Genomic DNA, 27,444 nt, shown 5'->3' with positions numbered 1-27,444 from the left:
TTTTTCAGTGTTCTAAGCATTGTCTATGGCAGGCTTTTTGATTTAGTAATTACTCTGAATATGTAAATAATGTACACCATCTTGTATCTGTATCAGTGGCTTTCTGCAAAATGAGATTGCTAGTATGTATCAGATGAATAATGGAGGAAAGCAGTGCATCAGATCCTCTTAACAGGAAAAATTAATGTTTTTTAGTATCCTTCTGTATATCTCAAATAATATAAATCAATAAGCCAGAATTTTAGAATGTGAATACGAATTTAGACTTTTTAAACTTGGAACATTTTTCCTATATCTGAAAATTCCATAATGTTTTAATAGAGATAAAAATTCCTGAAGCGTAGTGAATCAATACCGCAATTCAAAAAAGATGCAATGTGATCAAGCTTGGATTAAAAAACGTCCAAGTTCTTGTCAATAAGGAGCTGTGATGAGTTTAGGGGTATCATATTGACTGTGTATTAATACATGGTATCCTATAAGACCATCAGCTGATTGTTTAGAATGTAAATGAAACTGTTCATGGATCCAGTGACTGATGGCTTAAATTCCAATTAATCAATTGCTTCATCGGTTTCTTAATCAGATCAAATATCTCAAGTACACACAGTTCTTCTCTGGTCTTAAGAGAAATTAATGCTTTTAAACTAATTTAGTCTTTCATAAATCTGTATCCTCTGGAATGGTGATGGAGCTTAAACGTTTAGGATGTTTCAGGTGTCTTGCGGTTTTGTTCCTCCTAAGATGCCACCATAATTGAAAGCTGTTCATTAGAATAGTAAATGAAACTCTGTACTCCAATATGTCATCTTGGTGCTGCTATTCACCTTGTCATCAGTTTAAAATTTTCATGTACATAGTCACTTAAGTAATATAAATGATTTAAAAATTAAGTTGTTTGTAAATGATCTGGTGTTCAGTGTGCAAAGTCAAAGTCTGTTTTCTTTTGCTGAGTACATTCTAGTAACCCATCTCTTTCAGTGTTTTCCACTTAAAGCTGGGAGGCTGGTAATATTGCCAGAAAATATAAAGCTGTTTATGGCACTGCAGTTCCACATGTTTCCCACTGACCCATCAATTAATTCATCAGCACTTGACATAAGCTCTTCACTCTGACACTTATACCAGTTGATCTTAATTTGATTGCCGTTAAAACCTTTCTTTCCTGACAACTGTTGTCAATTATACAAAATAAAATCAAGTATTCATAAGTAGGCTGTAATAGGATATAGGCAGACAGATTTAATAATTCAGTTTTGCTGAGGCTTGAAAGGCATTAGTTGTAGCTGTTGTTCTCATTTGTAAAAAATTCATTGGATACAGGTCTGGCGAGAGAAGGCAGACATAATTTTATTTAGTTAGATTGGACAGAGAAGAACCCAGACATGTAGTGATGGTTTAGCATTATCTCTAATTAATAATAACTGACAGGAATTCTTATCAGTTACATATTATAGAAAGTAAATGTAATTCACTTTTATGAATTTTTTTTTTACTAATATAAGTACATTATAGGATTGCTTTTTGACAATATCTGTAATGGAGTGTGGAATTCAACCCTGCATTTATGCAGAAAAAACAATACCTTTTCAAGACTGGGGTGCCTTGCTTTTATTATGCTTATAAAATATGCATATTCCTGTACATCTGCTATATACAACTAAATTATAGTTGCTTCCCTCTGATGCATCTTCCTTACTCTATAACATCAAAATGTGTGCTATGGCATATTTGAATTATACCTAAAAGTTTACTTTAGTGCTTATTGGCAAGTCGACTTTTAAAGCTTGTCGTAATTGGCAAAAAAATTGCAAGCAGAAATCTATTAACTTTAATGTTTTTTGAGAGAAAATTAAATATAGTTTATAGAACTTCTGTGTTGATTAACTTCTTATACATTATTCTTTACTGTATACACTGATGTTTGTAACAAATACCATAGATGGGTTGACTGGTAAGGCCCTGTGGATTTCTATGTACTTGTGAAATCTAAAAATAGAAATATTGAAAAAAATAATTTCACTCAAAATGCTGATTTAATAGATGTAGTCAAAGACAAGATCTGCTCTAAATTATTGCTCAAAGCAAGAGCAGAAATAGTGAAGGATCAAAGTGTGCAACTCCTTTTATGATGTGTCATTTACTTTGTTGCTTTTTAATGCTAGTCTGAATAAGTTATTCCTTAGCAGGGTTTTTTTTTCCTGAATTGAAAATCCTGTTGTGTCTCATCTCATGACTTAGAACTGCTTTCTCAGACCCTTCCTACAGGCCAGGAGTCAGGAAATGAAAATTAAGTTTGGATACTGGACAAGTTGGATAGCTTAGTTATGTCAAGAAAGCTATCTTAATTTTTCATGTTGCTATTTGTCCAGAAACATGGCCAGTCCTGGAAAGCAAGCATTAGCATATTTTATCTTTAGGTATTAGCATATTTTATCTTTAGGTATTAGCATATTTTCCAACCTTCTCTTTGTAAAAGCAAAGCCAGTAGACTTCATGATCAAGAAGGAAGTAAGGAGGAAGCTCAGTCTTTTCATCATGCCACTCTACCTAAACTTTTTGCTTGCCATTTTCAGAGTCTGATTTGCTCATAATTTCCATCAGTTGATGAATTCATTTTGAGGTATTTGGATTCAATTATGCAGTCTAGGATTATTCAAGAGTATTACTGCCTAATAAAGAACATTAGGTCATATTTTCATACCTGGTAAGATATTCTGTGTCTGTCTGGCTATTTAAGGGCACCATTAGGCTACTAAGAAAAGTATACAACAGAACAGTCTTTGCCTAAAGCCATGTGTGAAATTAAAATGTCTATGATATGCAGGAATGTATGTAATCTAACGCAGGAGAGGCTACAAATAGCACAGAGTTTTGATTCTACGTCAAACTAAATCAACTTCTCTAGGCCAGTTGAGATTTCCTTTCCCCACATATTTCAAATATTAAATGTCAATGTTATTAGGATAACATGATTTTTTTTTTCATTACAGCTTTCCATTAAAATCAAGGGATGCAGTTCTACAAGGAATAAATTATTTTCATTTTGTGAAGTAATTGCTTTTAGTCTGTCAATTTTGGGTTTCTTATGTTAAGCAAAAGTTCTATAAAAGCTACTTGTTTAACAGGCTGAATATTAAGGTAATTGTTCTGAGGAGAAATTATCCATCTCTCTGCTTAACAGAAATAACATTTCCAAATCAAATAAAATAGAAACAAATAATTTAATTAATAGCCAGCAAATTTTCTTTTCTGACTGACTTTCTAAATAAACCCTGGAAGCTAGAAATCATTTAAGAAAATATGTAACATCCCAAGTAATAGCTTGTTTTCAGAAGCTTAATTTAAAAGCTGTATTTAATATTCTGAAGTATGTATATAAAAATAAAATGGAAGTGTTTGATATTATTAAAAGTTCATATACATTAGTATAATTTCAGGAATTTAAAAACATCTACATATAAGGAAATTAATACATAAGCCATGATTAGCAAGTTTGGTAGTATAAAAAAATTAGGCTGGTGATGACCAGGTGATGATGCATAGTATTAAGAGAAAGGGTATGATATAAATGTGTTTTACTTGATTAAGTAGATTCCCTTTCTGGTTTTGGGGAAGAATTTTTTTCCTTTTTTTTTTTTCTCTCCTGCACATTTTTTTAAGGTGAAAATATTCCCAGCTTTTTCAAAGGATGGCCTGTATTTAGTTTGAGAATTTTAGTTCAGGATTCCTAGAGGCAGGTAGGTAACTGCTGCATGTGCACATGTACACCATTCCCAAAAGCATTAGACGTGTACACGTCCTTCAGGTATTATCTGATTGAAGCCTTAAGTCCATCACACACTAAGTAGAATTCTTCCTGCTTACTCTGTATTAACAATACAGAGTTTGTTTGACAAATCTAGGCCAGGCATATTATTGCTCAAGATTAGTGCCATCATAGATAAGCTTTTTTATCTCTATTTCAAAACGCTGTAAAAGCTACTGAAGTAAGCTTTACTTTTCTTCAATATTCTACTAACACACAAAATACCTTTAAAAATGTATTTTTATCCATGATATATCAAAAAACATAAATAAGAGGTCTTAATAATTATCAATGTATCCTTATAATGTGAAGTTACATAGTTATTTCAAGTTCTTAAAATAATTTAATCCTTTGTATTGATGTGCAATTTTTCCTTGGAAGAGTAACCTTAGGATAAATTCTGGACAGAACTCAAATAATTGAGCTTTACCTAAACCACCAAACAGAATTGTGAAACCAAAATAGAATTGTAGCTCCAAGACTTTCCTAAGCATCCAACTTCCAAAGTTTCAGCTGAAAAGGTTTCAAAAATCAGTTTAGTTGGTCTTTGGGCAGCACATTGCATGCATTGCTCTATGTTGATTTCTGCCTGTCTTCAACTGATTAGGCTCAATGAATATTACATACTTGTAAATTAGTTTAAATGTGCTCATGAAGTTTGTACCACTTTTGATAAATGCTTAATCTATATAGATCCAGTGTGATTTCCTTGAATTACTCTTAAATTCTAATTCAGATAATTCCAAAATTTTCACTTGAATGATGGAAATAAGTCAGATGTTCACAATGTACAGCTTTGTCTACTAATTTTAAAGAACTGTATAGTTGTGGGAAATGAGCAGCTGAGTGCTTCACTGTATAAGGTAGAAGTTTTAATTTTGTGCATTCTTCTTTATATATAGCCTTATGAAAATTTCTCACGTTCAGTGTGTAATTAAATTTTTATTTTTTAGTTTTTTCTTTTTGTAAACAGCTACTTTTGATTGGTAAATACTTAAAATACTTAATGGCATTTCCTTAAATGCCTCATTTTTAAAAGCAGCACAAACTTCAAAAAAATTCTTGTGTGCTGTAAAATAATTGTCAGGTTCAAGAGCTATTTCTGTATTCAGAAGGAATAACAACTCCTGACATGTGTAGATGATTTGGGGATTTTTTTATTTTTCTGGCAAGTCATATTTGGGTTAGAAATGTAAGAGACTTTTCACATTGTCCTAAAGTATGTTAACACAATTTCTTCTGAAGTACGTAACACAATTTTTACTACTTTTTTGTATAAGCTTTTTGGTTTTAATTTTGTTATTGAGGGAGGAGGGTACAATGCTTCCAAGCATTTTAAAATGGAAAAATAAAAATACTTTTTTTTCAAAAGACTTTGATTTTTAGAAGTTTTATGTACTGCTGACTCAAATACCTCTCAAAGGTAAAGTACATGTGACTTCCACAGAATACACAGTGGAGAATATTTAGTTTTACAAAATTAAAGGTTTTTGGTAGGGGTGAAGAGTTCTTTTTTATACTTTCCAATTACATATTTAATCTTCCATGTTTATAGCTTAGTTAAGCTGGGTTAACTTAGAGAATAGTTAAAATTACTTAGTCAAATCTACTGCAATATTTGAGGTGGAGGAGAGGATTTTATTGTTTCGGTTTTGCTTTTGTGATCACTGTTGAAAGCTGACTTGGCAGAAAGCAGTCCTTTATTCTGGATAAAAGGGAAACAGGCTATGAGATAAGTTATTGATGAAATTAACTGCTGAAGTGAAGAGGAAATGCAGCTGGCCAATACATGTCATAGTGTGAGCTCTATTAAATGAATATATGTGCAGTCAACCATTCACAGCAGCCATACTGGTCTTGAACTGCATTGATCTATAGTATAATTCTAAATGAAATTGATGCAAGAGAGCAACCATTGACAGCAAGGGTAAAGAGAACCATGAAATGTCTTGTACAGGAAAGGTATGATGGAGACTAGGCTCATCTATGCCATGGACAGAAAATGCAGTGATACCGTGGTGTTTCTAGGTACGTCACACTTCATTATAATGCAGTGGATGTTGCTGACTCTTCAAAAAGTTCTTTATAGTATTTTATTCTAAGAAGAAAATTCATAAAGAATTCTATTAAGAATTTAAAACCAGCTTTTCAAGAACTTCGGACGCAGCTTTGCAGCTTGCATCTCTGAGCTTTGGGTGAAATTTAGCCGTGATAATGTTTTCTGAGAGCTGTCTATATTAACATTTAAAGATTTGTTTATTTACAATGCCCTTAATATAAATAGAGCGGTTACATGAAAGCTTGTAAGATTCTTTGAAGTCTGTTGTGCAAGAACACTACCTTTTAGTCAGGTACAATTTCAGGTGGCTTTCTCTCAAGCATGTCTTTTCAGGCAACCATTCATCAAACTGCTTAATTTGCAGACTTTGATGGATAAAACATTGAGTTCTATTAGACTTTACTTACATCAGGGTCCACTTGTCCTATAAAATAATCTGTCAATTTATGTTCACTGGTAGGTACCCTTTCTTGGCATACTTCCTTGACACATTCTAGCAGACCTTCTTCTTGTCTATAATGAGACTCAAATCTGGACAAACTCCTTTGCAGTGTTTCCTTCCACCTAATTGCTACCACATCACTTCTGGGGGTAAAATTACTTTGTTAGTTTTTATTGGATTGGTTGAAATACAGACAGAAATATGTGTGTGTTTACATAAATGTCTGTTAGTTAAAATTTATTAAAAACTTGTAAAATCTATTATTTGCAGATCCATAGCACCCAGTAACAATAGTGTATACATTTGTTTAGCTGTAGTATAAAGGAAATTGTAATTACTACTTCAGAAATATTTACGGCTTCTCTAGTGTAGCAGTTGTGAAGAGTGTTGCTAAAATTTTACCACCTTTTTAAAAGGCTTCAATCTTAGTAGAACGGCAATTAATTTTGTATTTTTAATACATTTGTGCTGTTTGTGTGTGGTCTTTTTTGAATCTTACATTAGTAATGCATGTAATACTCCAGACTTGATGTTATCCATCAAACTATGTATGGGGGTAAGGGTAGGCTCTGCAGTGGTCTCAGTTTTCTGTTCCTTCAATCCTGGTCTTTGGTCTGTACAGCACACTGATTCTCTTTGGTGTATATCAGTGTGTATCTTGAGTTTGCCTCATATCTTAAGTACTTTGCATGTGTTGACAGGTTTCTTTAGTCTTGGACCACCAATAGTTGCAGATGATTTAAAAATACTTCTTTTAAGTATCATACATTCAATTCCATGTTGTTTTGAATGCTGTCCATATTAAGGACTTGTTTAATTTTTTTTTTCAGAGAAGGCAGGAGACAATAAGCACTGAAAGTTTGTGATGTCATACCAGCATGGAGAAAAAAAATACAGTATTCTGTAGTGTTGGAATTGTACAAGTGACAGAATTACATAAAGAAATTAAATTAAATCTTTTTCAACTCAAGTTGAAGTTGTATCTCTTGATGATAGTATTTGAAAACCTACTCCGAAACTTTGAAGAAATCTGTAAACGGTTTTTAAAGGATTCTCATATCCATCACAAAAAATGATGCTCAGTGCCCATGACAGAACATTATTTCCATTCCTGTAAAATGTGGCCTGAATGTGGGTAAAATCAGACATATTGCTAAATTTATTAGAAAAAATGGTGCAATTGTGTGATATCTAAAGCATTCCTGGAAGAGAGCACACAGACACTCCAAAATACAAATCTTTTATATCTTGCACATTTATTTTAAAATGGTTGTAAATTGTGGGGTATTTTTTGCTCTTTTACATGTTTTTAACCCAAACTGAATTTTTGAAATGGAAATAATAGTTAGATGTCTCTTTGTAACTTCAAGGTTCATGTTTCATTCGAACTGACCAGCTGGATGGGGAAACAGACTGGAAACTGAAGGTTGCTGTCAGTTGCACACAAAGATTGCCAGCTTTGGGGGTAAGCATTCTGTTTGCTTTTAAGTTATCTTCTGTGTATGCATCTATGTCTGTTATCCAAAGGATTATTACAGTTAATGTTGGTGTTGAAAAATACCTGTTACCAGAACCTTAGTTTTTACAATTAATAAGGCACAAATATTCCTGGTTTTGCAATGAAAAGAAACTGAGTCAGAACTGGATTTTTATCTTTCACCCTAGTGGTTCTCATTGTTGTCCATGCAGAGATTCACACTCTCCAGAAGCAAGTCACAGTTACAGTGTTTTCAACCAAGTGTTAGACTGCAAGTACAAATTATTCTTGTCTCAGGAACCATTGCTTTAATCACTTACTTGTGAGCTTGGGAAACATAGTCTGCTTCTGGAAGATGAAGTGCTTTTTGTTGTCACCATTCTTTCTGATCCAACTAGGTAGAATGTGCCAGTTCTTGCAAGCAGAGCTCTCTAAGAGTGGCCTATATGTGGGTATTTTTTGAGTACATTCATTTGTTGTGTCACAAGTAGATCTACAGTCATGAAAAGGAGCACAAGTGTGTTTGTCTGTGTGTGTGTGCATATGTGTATATATATACACATCCAAAATAGACACATACCTACAAAAGCAAATGTAAAATTGTATAAACATCTCCTGTACAAGAAGCTCAATTGTTTCCTTTGTACTGGGAAAGCTTTCTGTTATACTGGTGTGTTGGCTTGGTATTAGGAGACCTCCTTTGAAAACATACTCAAGTGACAAGCTCGTGGAAATTTACCTCCACAGATTTTCTGGTGTTTTTACACTAAATCTTTTAAGTGTTTTATTAAAGGCAAATAGACCTTAAGAAGACTGTTTATATTCCATCTCAATGGCAAAAGTGTTAGATTATCTGCTGGATCTTAACAGGACTTCTGCAGTTACACTTCCAGAAATAGAGTTGCTGCCACAGTGTCATACTAGCAAAAAGGAGAGGTTTTCTCCTGTGTTCATATTCTCTGACTACTACCTTCAAAAGTGACAGAAGGAAGAAGTAGTTACAGTGCACTTTAAATGCACTTTAGAGGATTTGAGAACAAGGTTTGGAACCAAAGGTTGGTCATGCCAGACAGAGATGCCAAGTCAGGCTTCAAGTCATGAGTTCTGGTGCCAGAACAGACTTTTACAAATATTCTGTAACCTGCAATTGAATTTACTGTTTGTAATAACACTTCTGCTGTCATTTTTAATATTTAATCAAAGCCTTCTCTTGTTTTCTCATAAAATAAAGTCATATCCAAATTTGGGACACATGTAATGTATTTGACTAAAATACAGTCAACTTTCTATCTTGCTTTAATTTTTTTAAAATTTAATTTAGTAGTACTTCTCCAACAGTTACTCCTGTATTCAACTTAGGTGTTATGTTTTGTTTGTTTTTTTTTTTTTTTTGGAAACATCACTGAGTGCAGTTGCAAATACTCTGCAAGGCACTGCCTCAGTGTTTTATTTGTTGATTATAATTTTGATATTCTCAGCTTAGAAGTCTTGGTCTACTGAAGCTGATGAAATCTGGAGTAAGTAACAATGCAGAGGCTTCTCTGCATTATTGTTTGGAAAAGAAAAAAAACTTTTGCATTAACTTTCTTTTTCCCCTAAAAAAATTCAAATACACGTTTAAAGTTTTTCCCTTCTTGTTAGAAGAAAGCATAGAATTACCTTTCTAGCTTTCATGTTAGAAGGAACATGAAATTTTTGTATTGTAACTTTTATATTATGTTCTTTGTTTAAAAAAAAAATCAATAGACTTGATAAATAAAGCATTAGGCATCTATGGTGATAATACAAAATTATGGCTAAATCTGTGCAGTATGATTTGGAGAACTAAATAAACTTTTCTAGACTAGTAAATCAGAAGTGGTTGAAGTTGGGATGTCTGCATTTGAATGGTGGGACATGCAGCCTCATCTTCCTGCAGACATGAAAGTTCGCTTCAGGGATGGTTGTTTTGGGTGTGAAGTTGCGGGAAGGCAAGTCATTGCCAAGAAATTATCTGTTCATCTGGGAAAAAATATAGTGGGGTCAGCTGTATAATATAGGAACCATTTCTTCCTTAGTTGTTTCTACTTAGGGCTGTTAACCTCCATCTAACTGTTCTGGGCTTCTTGCAAGATCTTTATACTCTCCCTCTTGAGCTGTAGGTGACCTCAGTCATATTGTAAGCGTGGTTAATCAGGAGCTGCTTCCACTTAACGCACCTCTCCTGGCTACCAGCAGCATATGAAAGCCACCAAGCAGTTGATGTGCCTCTGCCTTTTCTCACACCACTCATTACTGGTGCTTAACAAGTGCTAGACAAGGCTTTGTCTGCATAAGCTGACATTTCATCCTGAAGTGACTGACCCTGGGTGTAATACTTCCTGCCAACTAAACTGAAACACTTCCAAATTATTCTACTATGGGGTATGGACAAACCACTTACACCTGGTGGTTCTTCATTGAGCTCATTTTAAATGACTACTCCCAGCAAGACTTAGACGTTTGCGATGCTCATGTCTTATGTTTGCTTTGCTCCTAAGCCCCATGTGTCTGTGACTTGCTTTGGTGGAGTGGTAGGCTAATGAACCCAAATCTAAATGGTTTTTAAGGGGTTCTCATATCCGTCACAAAAAATGATGCTCAGTACCCATCACAGAATATTATTTCCATTTCTGTAGAAAAGCACATTAATAATTAGATTTCTGCAAAGATGTTTTTACCTTTACTCAAATTACAGTGATATGCAGGAGTGTCAGCCATGTAAAGAAACTCTGTGGATAGACAACTTCAGAGATTGGTATGGAGGTCTAAGCAAGCTGTGAATACCAAACTACCAAAAAATACCATTATGAAACTGTTTTACTGTCAGCTTATTTTTGGGCTTTATAATATAGTCATAAGCTACATTTGTATGTGGGCCGTACAGGAAGTCAAAATGTAGTCCCCAGAATTATTTTGTTACAGTTACCCAGTGGGGTTCCCTTCCTGTACGGAACGCCAGGCGGATGGCGCAGTGACCGTGCAGCTGCCGTGTCCGGCAGTGCAGCCGATGCGTGCCTGCGGCCCGGGGCTCCCGAGCGCCCCTGGCGGCTCCCGGCCCTCCCGGCTCGCTGCGGCAGCTCCCCAGGCCGGCACAGCCCTCGGTGTGCCCCGAGGCTAAAAACCCCTATGGCCGTGTGATGGACCCGCTCCCGACGGCTTCTCCCAGGCAGAGCCCGTGCTAGCCAGGGCAGCGGGCTTCAGTCACGGCGGCTCTGTCGTCTCTGCCCCTGGGCTGACGTTTCGGGCTGTTACTGGATGGATCACATTATTCCAGCCAGCCTCTGCCCACAGTGGCTTCCAGAGACGCATCACACATCACTGCCACAGTGGCTTTGTTGCATTCTTATTGTTATTATCATATTTCTAGAGTCCCATACTGTTGTTGCTATATTTCTAAAGTCCATACCTTCTAGCTGGTTTTCTACCATGCCGCTCTACTTCACAGGGGCTCCTCTCTGCAGCACAGTTCCTCGTGGCTTCACAGGGGCTCCTCCGGGGCTCTCTGCCCACCCCTTTTGTCCATGTTATCTTTACAAGCCACAGCTGCTGCCCAACTAAGGACTTCACACCGGTAGCTCATTTAGAATAGCTAGGACCCACTTATCTAATACATAGGACCCTCACTACATTTCCCCCTTTTTCTATTACTAACAGATATATTCAAATACAATATAGATATTCAAGTACAATATATGCATTTCCTTACAATACGTGTTTTATCCCGAGACCCAAAGGCCTCGTACAACGCACAGCTTCTTGCTCAAAGGCCATATTTCTGGCAGCTCCTGGCTGCCACAGCTCCTTGATTCAACAGCTATGTTCTTCTGCAGCTCTTGGCCACCTTTCTCACAGTCCTGGCTCTATCACTCCGGGGTCACCAATTGTTGTTATCTTGTTGTATATTTCATATTTCTGGAGTCCCATCCTATTGTTATTATATTTCTAAAGTCCATACCTTCTAGCTGGTTTTCTACCATACCACTCTTCTCTACCATGCGGTTCCACATGGCTTCACAGGAGCTCCTCCAGGGCTCTCAGCCCACCCCCTTTTATCCCAGCTACCTTCATGAGCCACAGCTGCTGCCCAGCTAAGGACTTCGCAGCTGCAGCTCATTTAGAATAGCTGGGACTCACTTATCCAATACATAGGACTCTCGCTATAAGGACCCGCTTATCCAATACGTAGGACTCTCACTACATGGCTCCTCCACATCTTTTATGTACTTCAAAGCTGAGACTTACCGTTCATGCTTTCATATTGAAATATGTTTTTAATAATTAAAAAATACAATTTATGCAAGTTGAACATAAAGTAGACTATGAATAATTAGCTGTAGTGTTGGATAGAATAAACTCTCCATACTTATCACTCATTTTGATTTCTTTAGTTGTAAAAACATAGTCATTAAGGTTGGAAAAGACCTCTAAGACTGTTGAATCCAGTGAACAGCTCCACTGTGTTCACCACTGAACTGTATACCCTAGTGCCACATCCACATGCCTTTTGAACGCTTCGAGGGATGGTGATTCCACCACTTCCCTGGCCAACTTGTTCCAATGCCTGGCACCCTTTCTGAGAAGAAGTTTTGTCTAAGATCTAATCTAAACCTCCCCTGGAGCAACCTGGGGCCATTTCCTCTGCTCCTGTCACTTGTTACCTGGGAGAAGAATCAGACCGCCACCTCGCTACAACCTCCTTTGAGGTAGGAGAGTGAGTATCTTGTGTTGGCATGAGCTGTCAGGCGTGCCACCAGAGCAGCACTGTAATCCTACCCACTGTGGCACCCAGAACAAACAACCCTGCAGACCTTCAGAGCTTTTCTTAAAGAACAGATGATACCACCAAGATGATCGGTACAGATTTTGTTGTCTTTCTAAAGCACTTAATGTGATCAGAGAATTAAAATTTCAGCAAGTCCCTTAATGATGGCTGGGCAGCAAATATGGTAACACCTGGATTAGGTTTCTTGCAGTTTCATAGTTATAGGTGGGACAGTTCTGGCAATACACAAGTTCTGAGGCATTCTTCTCTAGCTTGTGTGATCAGCTGTATTTATTAACAGCAGTGAGGTCACTGTAATTTTCAATAAATGGTGACTTGCTGATTTATATCAGAAGATCCATACGGCAGTAAACAATACCATTTACATTTAATTAGTTTTATTGAACCAAAGGCAATTTTATTTGCAATGAACTACATGTTATGATTAAGAATGTATTTTAATGATCTTTAAGTAAGGTGAACAAATGTTGCCTTTGACCTAATAGAGGAGATTTTTCTGTGTTATTGATAACTGTGGCAATTTTTAAATTGTGAAATGCAAAACAGAGCATTTTCATTATTATACCGTCACAAAGTCATTTTCTGACTTGAGGTGTAGAAGAATGAAATGCATTCTTCACAATTAATTATTTTTAAGTATGAGGTAATTAAATGCATATCAATTTTTAAGAAAAACTCATCTACTCTTATATAAGAATATTTTTTACTTGAGATTCAAGTCTTTCATATAGTTTTTTAAATCTAGAACTGTTACAATCCCACCCAAATGTGGTTTTTTGTCTTGAGTAAGAAAATAAATGAGATCATTTGACCTTATTTCATCCTAAATGTGATGTAATTTTAGGTATAGAATACTGTTTCTGTTGAAGGTATCAGTAAAATTATTTGGCTTCAGTGAATCAGCAGTTCAATGTATTAGTATGAAAGTAAGTCTTTACTGAAGCTGAGTTTCACAAATCCCCCATTACTTAAATCATTAATAAAAAGTAGTTGCCTTTTCTAAAAATAATAGAATCAAATCCTTTGTTTAAGGTAATTTCCTTTCCCCCTGCTTTTGTATAAGGGAAAGCAATGACATAACTGAACAGGGTAATTTTTTCTTGCCTAGTGAGCGGAAATTATATTTACATGTAGTGTTGCTTACAAATCATGATGTCTCCTTGTTAAAATCACCCTCACCATTTCTTTCAAGATGTTGAGAGGAGAAATGCAGAGCTTTCATACTGGAAAAGCAGCACTTGGTGAAAAAATATCTTTATATTACAGTAACCTTTCCTGGTTGTTGAATGGAGTCCATAGGAAATTTGTCTTCTGTAACTGTATCATTCTTCAAGTTTTAATTTTTTTACCTCGTATTATAAAACTACCATATTTTATTGGCCTGAGAATGGTGTCCAGTTGGAGTACAGAACACTTGGCTACAGCAAATAAGAATCTTTAACTCTTTTCTTTACCCTAATAATGAAAAAAATACTTAAGAAATCTACTGAGCTCAAGTAATATGCTTTTATGTCTTTCTGCTACTCATGAATTAAATGCCAGTTTAATTCTTGAGTAGCAGAAAGATTTCACTCAGAACATAGTTTTTTTTAATTTGCAGAAAAACCCCATGCCCTTCTGGAACGCTATGCCAGTTCTAGCTTGTAGCATTTTAGAGTAATGCCAATAATGTGCAGATCTCAGTTTTTCACAAAGGTAAGTAAGTTTGTTTCACAGTTAAAATTCAAAAAAGAAAAAATGGAAAACACAAATTTAGGTGTTAAATGAGAAATAAAAAAGGGGAACTAAAACATAAAAAGACACCAAAGGAATGTAGATAGGTAGACTGAATCTTTTACATTTGAGATGAAACAAAGGAGATCACAGTAGAAAAAAATAGATTAGAACCAAGGAAAATATATTACTGTACAAATGCCAATTCACTTTAAAAAGGTGTATATTTCTACTTTCTTGTATTTTAATTTTGCTTCCCACTAAGGCATTCTTTGAAAAGAGAGAAGTTGACGCATTTCACTAGCAGTTTTTATTGTGTATATGAGCATGTGTGTGGTATTAGTTTTCTTCTGTTATCCACTACTGAGAGACTCTTTATTTTTCTTTGCATAATAAAGCACATAATAGCTTAGATTAGCTAAATTGTAGGTGATAACAGATTGGAGAGAAGTGAATGATGAAGATATAGGACACCACGTGTATTAGTTTCATATGAATTATTTCTCGTGAACTCGTTGAAAGTAGGTAGGAAGAACAAGGGTGCAATGAATGAACTTTGTGTGATAGACTGCAATAAATGTCTAGTAGTTTAAGATAAAGGTAAGTTGTGAGATTCAGTGTTCAGATTTCATTCATGTTTTGAAAAGCATATGAAATATAAAGTTTTTTGGAAGCTATGAGAGATTTCTTGTGTGCAGAATATAAATACAATTTATTATTCATAGAGCTACACATTTTTAAACTAAAGTGAAACATTTCATAAATGTACACTGGATTTTAAGAAAGCATTCATTTTGATAATGAAAAGCAAAAATATAGTGATATTCATCAGTCTAGCCATTGTATCAGAGATAAGAAAGGATATAAATATGTTGGGTTTTAAGACATTAACACAGATAGACAATTGCACTTTTAGTTAATTTTTTTTTACTGTTCAAATTGTGAAACATTCTTACATTGAAAATTTTGGGGAAAAAATAATGGCCTACTTATAAAAGTAGCATTTGTGCCAAGGTGTGGTTTATATGTCCTCGAAAGAGGCTGTAAAATAAATTCTCCTTTGGAAGGCAGCACATCCTAGCTAGCATGAACAAGGTATTGTACCCATGTAATTTAGTCCCCAGAGATGGTGTTTGATTAGCCTTTTGCAAGATTCATCTGGTAGTAAGGGAAGGAGATAACCCAAATAATTAGGTGCTGCATAGAGTGGGAAGGTGTACGATCTTCCATTTGATCAGAGATTGCAATTCTTAGATTGACTGGGAGTTGGTATCCAGCATCTGCTCCTCTCCAGAGTCGAAATTGGACTGTTGTGTATTCATGCATAAATGGTCAACTCCTTTTGAAATCCCTTTGCTGCTGTTGGTTCTTATCACCTAAAAAGCACCAAAAATTTGCTTTTGTGATTGACAAATTCCTTTCTATCATGGCTTTAGTCTGTAGTATTTTTGCTGTGGAAGGTGCATGTTTTAGAGCAATTACTTGATGAAATAATTGTTTCAGAATTTTAAGGTGAACTTCCCTGGGCCTCTAGGGACAACTCTTAAGATCTAACAATCATCAGATTTATTAAGGTTTTTTTTCTTTTGTTTATAGTATACTGCTATTACAGCGCCCCATGCATGGGGTCGCTGCTGGTGAGAGAGAGACAAGAATCTTGTTTCTTGATCAGAAGGCTGAATTTATTGATATATCATATATAATACATTATAACTATACTAAAAAGAATAAAGAGAGAAGTTTGCAGAGCTGCTAGGCTAAGCTAAGAATAGAAAGAATCACAGAATAGAAAGAAAAAATAACAAAGTTGTGTCCAAGGACTCTGTCCCTAGCTTGTTCCTTGTGATTGGCCCTTAATTATAAACATGGGAACGTGAACCAATCACCAATCAAAATAGGTGCCCCTGTTGCATTTCAGAGCAGCTGATAATAATTGTTTATGTTCTCTTCTGAGGCCTCTGCCCTCCAGAAGACACAGAAATCTGAAAGAAAGGATTTCTGTGAAAAAATGTCTGTGACATCCTGCCATCAGTTTATAGAGGCTGTTACTGTACTATCTTAGGTGTTTCCTATTCTTCTTAGTTTAAGGGTAGGAACATTTGTGGATTGTTTGCTGTCATGAGTAGTGGTACCACAATATGTTAGACCAAATTTTATCAGACTAGTTTTGATGTATCCCTGAGTTTAAAGATTTGAGTAATCCTGTTGATGTAGTCAGGCTTTCCTGAAGCTGGTAGGGTTTTCTTGTGGGGTTTTCACTGGGGTGCTGGAGCATTCAAGAGAACTCAAATCCATTTCATTGTTGCCTTTTGTACTCAGTTGGCTTTGTCTTTGCTGGAAAAGTATTTTTTTTCATGTTTTATTAGAAAACCCAACCAACAAATAAATCAACCAACCATCCTCCCTCTCCCACTTTATTTTGAGAAGGACAAATATCTGGAAAATATTGTAAGATTACACTATAATTAATTAAAAAGGGGCTGTTAAAAGAAATTAGATAAAAATATCTAACTCATAAATGTAAAACAGTTTAGTTTTTGAACTATAAACACATTAAGGATATCAACTTGAAAGTGATTCCTCTATAGCAAGATGTACTGGAAAAAAACCCCATGTTTCTTAGTTGGGTAAAAGTTGTATGAGCTTAGTTTGGGGTGGGTTGGTGAGGGTCATAAACTGGAATCTTTACCAGGTCTTCAAAATAAATTATTATATTTAAGTAATAACAAATACATTATTCTGTTCTGCAGGATCTCTTTTCAATCAATGCTTATGTTTATGCTCAGAAGCCACAGCTGGATATCCACAGTTTTGAGGGCACTTTCACACGGGTAAGTAGTCCATGTTAATAAATTTTCTACTTTCCTCTTTAATACCTTAGTCCTACATGTAGTGTTAACTTTGTACCAGATCTTTCCTTGACTTTACAGCAGTATTTTTTCCTATGTTCCTGCCATGGCAATACTTCATATAAAAAATATCCTGTTAAACATGTATGGCAGAAAACGAATGCATAAAGATTATCTGAAAAAATCTGAATTGGAGAGTTGAATATTTGTTGATTGACATCACTTTAATCTTTTTATGTGAAACTCTTTGTGAACAGTATACTGTTTCCAGGCATCTGATGTATTGTTCATATATGTCAAAAACTGACAAGTTGAATAATAGCAGTAGCCTGAGACAATGTATCTGCTAGTTTATGTGCAATAAAAGTGTGCCTTGTTTAACAGCATTTCTGCTGTACTTCTAAAGTTCAGTTTTCTCAAAATGTAAAAAAAGCTAAAAGCTACTTTTGGGGGCTTTGTATTGAATCTCTTTTCCACAGATAATTATATTCAAAACTAATTATGAAAATAACAATACAATAATATCTATCTCTTGTTTCTGTTGTTTTTAAAAGGTGGCCTGCTAAAGTTGACCTTATAAAGCAGTGTCCTAATAGGTAGTAATTCTTTTTTTTTTCATAGATTTAGAGTTTTGTAGCAGTATGTTAGCAGATATAGTGATTATTCTGTTTGTTTCAGCCAAACTCAGTGGTGCTAGACTCATTCCTCTTGATGTTTTTTTTCCAAAATAATTTGAGAGAATTAACTGCTGCGGAGGTAAAGAGAAGGGTTTTTTCCCCGTGACTCAAACTGGTAATAGATTTTGTTTTGTAATTGGAATTCCAGTTCACAGTTGTAAATACACTGATGAATGAAATATTGCAATTGCTGCCTCTCAAAGACCAATTTATACTGGGTTCCATCGTCCATGCTGCCTACAAAGTAAATGTCATTTGTTCACACCTTCTAAAGCAGTAAGCAACAGTGTTTACTTAAACCTTGTATTGACCAATTGTCCAAATGAAACTTCTATTAACAGCTGTAAATTCATATTATTCCTCTCAGTGGCTAAGTGTGTAATTTCCTACATATATATTGAACTCTTTGGAATCTTTTTAACAACTCTGGTATAAGTAATTGAGACATTGGGAAATCATCACAGTAATTTGTGTTGTGGGTTCTGTTTGTACACGTCATAAAAGCTGTATGATTCAAATATCCCAGTGGGTGTAAATACCTGTGGTGCGTTTTATGGTTTCAGGATTGCATATATGGTTTTTTGGGTGCTTCAGTAGCAAGGATAGTTTAAACTGAACTTGTGTGTTCAGTTTAAAGCATGTGAGGGCATTGCCCTCAAATTTGGTTCACAGTGAATCACACTAGAGATTTTTCAAAGGTTGGTTTTTGTTAGTGGTGTACCTTCTGCATTGTGAAATGCTGTTTTAGGACAATTGTTTACTGATTTATCTTTCTGCTTTTGATGTGAGCCCTTGCTTCTTACAATAAATCAGTTCTTGCATCTAATTTCTATTTTATGTTAAAGCAGAAAAAATTAGTGTGCTTAGTGATGCTAATGCGTACATTTTTTCTACTTAAGCATTGATGTTCAAAGAATTCTTGCAAGGGTAGGTTGACAGGGTAATAGCACATTGATTTTTCTTTTTCTTTTTCCCCCCATTATGGAGACAGAGTACTAACAATGTAAAAGACAAACTTAGATAATTTCAAAAAGTATGTGTCCATGAAACAAACCAGAAACTTGGGAGCACAGTGCTGGAGTTTTTATGAACAAGCAAGGTCTAAGTACAAATCTATCCACAAAAACCCTGTGAGCTGACAGAAGATATATGTTGCAGAACACCTACATAATCATGACAGGAGACATAAAAGCTTTGCTTTACTCTAGTGATATCTGCTAGCTTCACATGAAGTTGTTTTCCATTCTCCAAAATTCTCCATAAATTTTGGTGTGGTTTTCCATTGTTCACCACAGATTTTGGATATGCAGTCAGTGCATGAAAGTGAGTGTGTGTCCTTGCATGATGTCTGGCCCTTGAATAATGGCATAAATTAATTCCTCTCCTCCTTTCACATTTACTAGACAGCCTATCAAAAAACAATAGATAAGCTAAATTAGTGTTTTGTGGAAATTTATGAGATAGTTTTATTTGTTCTGAGGGCATCATCCATTTCTTTGCTGAGCTTATTTTTAAATAGTGGTGTACAGAGCAAGGATGTAAACAGATATAACTACTAGAGTTTCTCTTCTGTCTGATGCTCCTCTGTAGGCTTGATAAATGAGAGAGCAATTTTATCAATGCTGAAAATCTGTAAAAAGACAATAAAAGGTAACCATATTTCTTAACCCAGCTTTTACCAGTTAGAGCCTAAAGAGTGTACTAGAGCATTACATCAGGTGTGTATTGGCATAGCCAGTATTATTTAACCTTTGCTTACTTCTGTATAGGATCATAGAGAGTCTCTCTTGCTTTTAACTTTGGCTATTTTTTGTTTAAATTTGGGGGTTACTTTCACTATTCCCTTGAGAATATTTTCCTTTTATTTCTTGTATGTTGCAGCTCTGTTCTGTCCCCATAGTCTCTTTATTTACTTTGGAACTATATCTTAATTTTTTTAGATTCTAATAGCAATCTTAGAAAGGAAATGCCATTGAGTTTGGTTCAACTACTTCAATAATCTTTTTCTTTCATATGGTACAGAACTATATTGTAGAATATATATAATTTTTTACAATATTGCATCTTGTTTGATGCTTAAAATAAACCTAAACTGATGTAAAACTTGGTGCATGTAGCTTTCTTCATTTATGAGTAGAATCTCTGGCCTGACACTAATTATACAGATGTTTTCTTGGATATGCCTTGCATTTTAGTAGAGAGAACATTAGGTCACTTTCTTCATTCATGTTTGGTAAAGAATTACCTGTTTTAAAGCAATGGTTGTGTTCACTTCAATCTGGCTTGCTTTTATGTTGCCACTGAAGATAATGGCATTATGTTTTGGAAATCCTTGTGACTCCCCTTCCTTTATGCTAGCAGTAACAACTATACAGACAACTTGACTAGGGAGCTAATGTGTATGGAACCTAATCTGACCCTGTCCAAAACACATACCAGTAAAAGGAGCATAGCCAGAAAAATTAACTGTGGGGTTGGGTTGGAGAAGGAATCTCTTTCAGTGATTCAAGTAAATTAATGTGTATTCCACTTTCCTACAAAAGTTGATGGGGGTTGTTGTACTGTATCCTGTCATGCGGGAACTGAGATAGAAAAGGTCAAATAGAAGTGGTACACTGGTTTACTCAAGGATTAGGGATTTCATCTCAAAGACCTCGCTTATTATTTACAAAAATTTCTAAAAAATGAGAGCTTTGAAATTTTTTAATGACTCCTTGAAATTTGTCATGATCTTTGGTCAGCTGTATTATGAATTCATGAAAGGACTTTATGAAATTAATAATGAAAGGACCGAAAATGGGTTGTATTCAATTTTTATTTCACTGGTCATCTTTCCTTTCTCACTGCACAGGCATGAGCTACAGACTAATTTGTGCAAAGAAACTATAGACAATTTAAACCTCTATGATCAATGTTGCTCACAGATTAAAAAACTGAGCCTGAATATGAAGCTTGAATATAATACTGAACTCCACTATTCTGGTAATGAACTTAATTCAGAACCCAAAGACCAAGAAACATACAGCTGCCAAATGAAACTCAACCCAGTAGACCTTAAGTGGAAACTTTGTCAGCTGGACAAAGAAGCCCTTGTATGTCAAATTTCTGCTATGAGAGCGAGTGATGGATTTCATTTAACCCGAAACATACATTGTTCTGTTAGTGTCAGAAAATTTGCAGAAATATCTCTTTAACACAGGTCTGGTCTCACTCAGGAGTTGCAGTTCTTGTCCTTCCCTGCTTCATCTATCCCTACTGTCTCTCTAGAAGTTCGAATAAATATAGTGTGAAACAACTAAACCCTTAACTGCACCTTGTTTTTTTCATTTGAGTAACTTAGAACAAAAGAAAAATAAGGGTAAGTCATCATCTGATTGGCATGGAAGGTGTGATATTTTGGAAATAGAATGAACTGAAGAAAGCTGAAAATTTTAGGTGAGGGCATAATGACATGAAATAAGGAGAAGATAAGGGATTGGCAGACCCTTCTGTGGATGAGCATGAGTGGAAAGAGAGAGAGCTCATTTGATGTTTTCCTATTTTGAATCACCTAAAACAAGGTATTTCACTAAATCTTGTATCAGTGTTAGACATTAAACAAGTGACTTTTTCCTAACCCTGTTGTCAGCTCTCTACAATAATTGCAGGGCTTTTGATTTCTTCTTGTAATATGGAAGAGTTTCACAATTCAGTCTTACAATCTGCTAACTGAAAAATAAGGGAAAACAAAGGATTTACCTAGCTTAGTATCCTGTTCTTGACAACAGCCAGAAGCAGAGTGCTGGGAAGCAGAATACAACTAGAGTAAGGACACAGTAGTTCCTCCTCAAAAGAGCCACCTGTTTCTTAACACAAGATGTGGGAAATTTCCTGAGTTAGAGCTGTTTGCTGTAAGTAACTTGCAATGAATTTTCCTTCTCTAAACTTACCCAGTTCACCCTTGAACGTGTGTAACCTTTTAATATTGCAATTGAAGGAAGTTACACAGACTAAGTACATATTTAAGAATGATAGCCTGTTTTCAATTTTGTTGACTTTATTTATGACTTCTTTCTTCTTTAGTAAAAATAAGCAGTATCTATCATCCCTTTTTAGGTGCTTGTTTCATAGATGTCTGTCATATTCCCCATTAGAAGCCAGGTTTATTTAGTCGTATCTAGTGTGGAAGACATGTTGACCTTCCTTATTGCTCTGTTTGAACATTCTCCAGTTCTTTTTACTTTCTGTTTGGAATAAACACAAGAAATAATCACAGAAGACAAATAATTTGGGAACAATTGTAAATCAAACCAGGAATCTAAGCATTAAGATGTAGGAGTATAACAAATAATTCTTGCAGTATTAATTCCTGAGGTGAGAATCAAAAAATAATTCTCATTTTTCTTAATTTAAGGCTAATCTTATAGAGCATTAATGATTTTTCACAGAATATTCTGAATTGTAAGGAACCCACAACAATCATCAAGTCCAAATCTTAGTGAGTGACTCATAATGGGGATTGAAACCATAAACTTGGCATAATTAGCACCATGCCCTAACCAACTGTGCTAATCCCAAAATTGTCAGAATATAGGTCTTGATTCAGAATTGGTGGTTTTCATCTTAGGGCTAATTCCATATCCTCCCTCTCTTCCCCTCTGTTTTTGCCAGAATGGTTCTCCATGCCTTTTAAATAACAATTTTTCCTCACTTAGGAGAGTAAGAGCTATAGTTTCCTTGCTATATTGGGGTCTCTTGATCTATGCACAAAAAGTTATGTGTTTAATTGGAGATTTTTCTTTTTTTCGAAACAGAAGGTTTTCTGTGCAGCTCTTCCTGTGCTTGGTGATTGTTTCAAAATAGAGATGAAAAATGGGCATAGGTTTTGATTATTGACAATATGTATATTGCATACTTTGATAAATAAGTCATCTCCCCTTTCTTGCAAAATGTTTAGCTACAATCTGTAATTTGATCAAATACACTTGATTATCCTACCTCCTAAAGTTGTAAACAGCACATTTCACAGCTGCTAATGAGCAACAAATCTGTACATGCTCCAAATTGATTATGAAAGATTGTCTGTTTACAATCTGCAGATCATTATTGCTTGGGAGGAGAGAGGGGAGGAAAAAAAGGGGATGTTTAAAGTAATCAGGGAAGCAGTTTTCTATTGGAAGTATTTTCCCAAGGAGTATATATTTTGTAAGCATGTAGTAAGATAATACAAGCCTGCGTTTCATTTTAAGTTACAATATTTTTCCCTGAAGTTTATATGATGTTGATTAGATGCAAAGTGATGATCACCATAGCTTACTGTAAGAATTATACATTATTTAAATACAGAACAGGGTGTTAATTTTTGGGAGTTAGTGTTCATAACTCACCTTAAGTGCATGCTGTAACATACTGCTCTGCAGTTTGATACATCTGAGGAAAAGAATATGTTACTTTTAAAATACTTTTGACTAGTTCTTTTAGAATGATTGGGTAGAAGTAATATGAACTTCAAATGTTATTTCACTTTTTAGACAGTGTTTTGTATCTGTGTATGTGCAATGAAAGCTATTATACAGTGATTGATACAAGGTTGCAAATATCCCATGTCAGTTATTCAGATGGTATAACATGGTACTTAACTTCTTGTAATGGCGATTCACTTATTAGCTGTTCTTATTTTTAACAGGAAGACAGTGATCCTGCAGTTCATGAAAGCCTTAGCATAGAAAATACATTATGGGCAAGCACTGTTGTTGCTTCGGGTAAGTGCTGCAATACAAAGCTGCCAATGTATCTAAATACTTCCAAGGAAATACATCCTTATTTTTCAAAAGTCATTAATATTTCACATTGTAAAATACTTTTATCTTCCAGGCGATTAAACTGTTGCTTTTCCGCCCTCCCGTTGGTTTTATCATGCTGCTCTAAATATTTTCATACATTTTTAATCCTCCTTAATAGCTTTGGGGGTTTCTTAACTTCAGTTTTGATCTTTCAGTATTACAGTCCCTTGTAGCCCACTGACATCACTGACCTTTTTGATTTAATTAAAACTTTAAGTTGTAAGGTGCTCTGTTCAATCATAGTGGACGCTTTTCCGTGCTGAAAAACAAGGGTAGTTTTGTATTTTTAGGAGCTTTTCTTCTATGTATACTCTGTGATTAGTATCTTCTATTAGGCAAAGTCTTAGTCAGAGAGAGTAGATAAGCTTCAAAGTTAGGCAATTTTAAAATATTGGGATCTAAATATTATTACTGTTTCATGTATGTCCCAGATATTATAAATGAGTACACATTAATACCTAGATGCTCTATTCAGACTTTAAGCCATTGTAACTTCTTGGTTTTTAGAGCAGAAATTTTTTTTTTTCATTTTTGCTCTATGTAAGAAAAGTCAAAAGGGCAGTGGTTTTTCTGCATAACAACGGAGAATAAGAAATTGAGAGAGCATGATTTCTGAAGAGAGCTAGGATTTAAGATGGCGAATTGGAACAATTGGAAACAGCCAAGAAATGGGAAGGAACTAAAGAAATTTCCAGCTAAATTGTAAAGTTAGTCCCTACTATGAAGACTTCTTACATCAGTGAGGGGCCTGCTGGAAGGATGTGGGGAAGAGATGAATTCTGACGAGGTAGAAAAGAAGTCTGTGACTGAGCACTCCTTTCCCAAGTGTTGAAAAGACAGTCATGATCTTTGATTGTTAGTGTTGTTTGGTTTGATTGCACTGGAAAATTATTACTGGAAAATTACCACTCTAAAACTGTGGTCAAATGGATGATGCCTAAAGCTGTCCTCAGGTTTTTAACTTTGGATAAAAAGATGCTTCTCATGAATTATAAATTTCAATACTGTAAAAACTTGGTTTGAATTTCCTTTTCCTCAAATCTATGTGTGGAAGAAAACTACAAACAAAGACTATGCATTTGCAAACTCTTTAATTCTGAATCAGTATATTTGAATTTTAATTGAAAGCTGTTCATGTTTTCATTTCCATGGTAGATGATTTTGTTTAGAAGTGTAGCTATTGACTGATTGCTCTTGATCTGCTATTAAAATTTGGCACCTATATTAATGGAAACAGTTCTCCCTAAAATTTATACCTTAGGATAAGTTTGAGTTTTTTACTTCTGAGGGGTCTTGTGAAAGTTTAATTATTTATGAAGGACTTTAGCTCATTATTAATTATGGCAGTGGAAAAACATAGGAAAAGATAATTCTCTTGTTGGGACATAGTTTTTAATAGTGGAATAAGACTTTAAGGCAGACTAAGGGCAAACTCACTGAACAATACAAGGTAAAAAATATTGAATGGCTCTTCAAGACTGCAATGCCTTCTGAAGGGAAAAATAATGTGATCATGAAATTAAAAACTGTGCTGTGGTGTGCATACAGAAGTTACCTTGAATTTAGGTACCAGACAAAAATAATTTCCTTCAGTAACTGATTTTGTGACATTAATTATATCTAACCTCTGGCATATCATTCATTTCACTTACCTAATTTCATGTATTAACTGCAATTTGATACCATTGTAATGTGCTTCTCTCATGTAAGTATTCATTGTCCTGTAGGCCAAAAATCCAGATCTTAAGAATTACTCAGGAACTGTGTGGATGTAATTTTAGCATTTGATAGGATTAGCCCTTCAGCAAAAACTAGGAAATTATTTCCTTCAGTCTATTGCTTATCTAATAAGGCATTTACAGGATCTTAGAGGTACACTGTGCATATAGTCTTGAGGAAGACCATAAGGTAAAACATATAGCAAATTGTTAAAATTAAGATGCTCTAGATCTGGTTGATAACTGATGCATCATTCAGTTGTTTCCACCTCACTTGCAAGTTGAATGTACAAAACTAAGTTAGAACACTTGATGCTGAGCTAATTAAATTTGCTTGGGTTTTTTTTTTAAAGTAGATGTAATAATTGAATTTCCAAGATTTGTGACAACTGGAAATCTTAAAAATTCTGGTCACTGTCTGACTGCATTATAAACATACATAAGCTGACTTGCTTAAACCTGCCATGGCAGGATATCAAAGGTGGACTCTGCCTACACAAGTTTGCAGGTGCCTCTGCATTCTCTCCCCTGGTATAATCAGTCACAGCCTTTAATTATATCTGAAAAATCTAGTGGAAGAATATGCTTGTGCACAGCTACTATACATAAGTGACACTAGGATTTCATGAAAACAGAAGAATAAACAGTTTGTAGTATGTGAAACTGTGCAGTTTTTCTACCCTGTAGACAGCTACTTCACCCACACTTGTACCTGATTTCAATGTCCTCACTGTCTAGGTTCACAGTTCTGTTACACACATTTTTCACTATGATGTCTGTGTGCAAACCTAATAATTCTATTACTGTTCCACTTTGGTTCAAGAAAGAGGATTTGAGGCCTGAGTCCAGATAGTGGAGGGTAGAGTTCTGCCCTGCAAGGTTTCCTGTATATCTCTTCATTTACCCTAAGACTCTTTAGTATGACAGTCTTTAATACTGTCTAGCTTGAAAGACTGCTCCCTCCAGTGCTCTCTAAGCAGCCTGGACAGCATCTGTTACTAAGCCAAGCAAATGTGTGACTCATTGGGACCCTGTTAGGTCCTTTCCAACCCCTTGTAGGTTGTTACAAAGTGTTCTGGGTCAACCTAGCGCTATTATCTTGACATATTACTGACTGATGGTGTCAGTCTCAGGAGCAGAGAGAGCTACATCACTGACACCCAGGAAAGGAATATGTACCTGAGTTGCAGACACAAAGCCTAATTTAATTTTTTTAATGGTTTTGTATAGGACATACAGGACAATTTTTGGGTGAGGGGCTCTCCTCCCAGTGATTAATAGATGTTGAATTTCCTGATACAACTATTTGACATATTAGAAAAACCACATTGCATCAGGTAGGATAGCCCACTATCTCCAGGATAGATGCCACTGCTATTTGTCAAGGTGATACAGAGGGTCAAGGTTAGGCTGGGAAAAGTGTTTGGGGAATTATGTGGGGAATACCTCAGAAAATTTGAGCTCTGGTTGCTGATGCCATGATAATTCTAGAAGAGAGAGACCACAAATCAATTATTTCACAGATCAGTAACAGTAAATTTAAGTGTATAACGGTTTCAAGAAATCTTATCAACCGCATCTTGAATGCAGATTACCAAAGCTCATGAGAATATCAGAATACTACAGTAATGGATTCTACAGAGAAAAAAAGCACCTATTGCTAGAACAGTAGAAGTGACAAGAAAAGTATTTGCTATAATTTAAGACTTTTTTGTTTTCTTCCTGAATTTTGGGAACCAAAAAATTGATTCAACAAAATTGTGTAATTCCAAACAACTCAAGAATAAACTATTCCATGTCATTTTTTATATCAAAATATAATGTTCAGAAGAATGAGGTTACTCAAATTTGTACATTTGGAAGGCATTTACTTTCCCTGCATTTAATTTGTCTCTTTACCCCTTAAAAGAATAATAAGCTAAATGGGAAGGGGGAAGGGAAAACCATTTTACTGCACCTAATATATACCCAGTTTCAAAACTGATAGTTTAGATATCTAAATGGAGATTCCTACTGATACCCAATTTGCAAGGCTTTTTGCCCTTTGCTGTAAAGCTCTGACAGAGATCTGGTGA

General features: G+C 35.2%; 1 protein-coding gene across 2 annotated transcripts in view; it reads left to right on the top strand.

Annotated features, from left to right (window-relative positions):
* ATP9B (ATPase phospholipid transporting 9B (putative)) overlaps nt 1-27,444 on the top strand; it is a 154,092-nt gene that overhangs the window by 54,713 nt on the left and 71,935 nt on the right. For both annotated transcript variants that reach the window (XM_058820428.1, XM_058820422.1), the window contains exons 8-10: nt 7,680-7,774; nt 17,054-17,134; nt 23,495-23,570. In XM_058820428.1, coding sequence (XP_058676411.1) covers nt 7,680-7,774; nt 17,054-17,134; nt 23,495-23,570 — 252 coding nt within the window. The remainder of the gene's footprint in view (nt 1-7,679; nt 7,775-17,053; nt 17,135-23,494; nt 23,571-27,444) is intronic.

The sequence above is a fragment of the Ammospiza caudacuta genome, chromosome 1 (assembly GCF_027887145.1).
Source record: "Ammospiza caudacuta isolate bAmmCau1 chromosome 1, bAmmCau1.pri, whole genome shotgun sequence".
Lineage (NCBI taxonomy): Eukaryota > Metazoa > Chordata > Aves > Passeriformes > Passerellidae > Ammospiza > Ammospiza caudacuta.
This window is presented reverse-complemented; position numbering and strand designations above follow the sequence as displayed.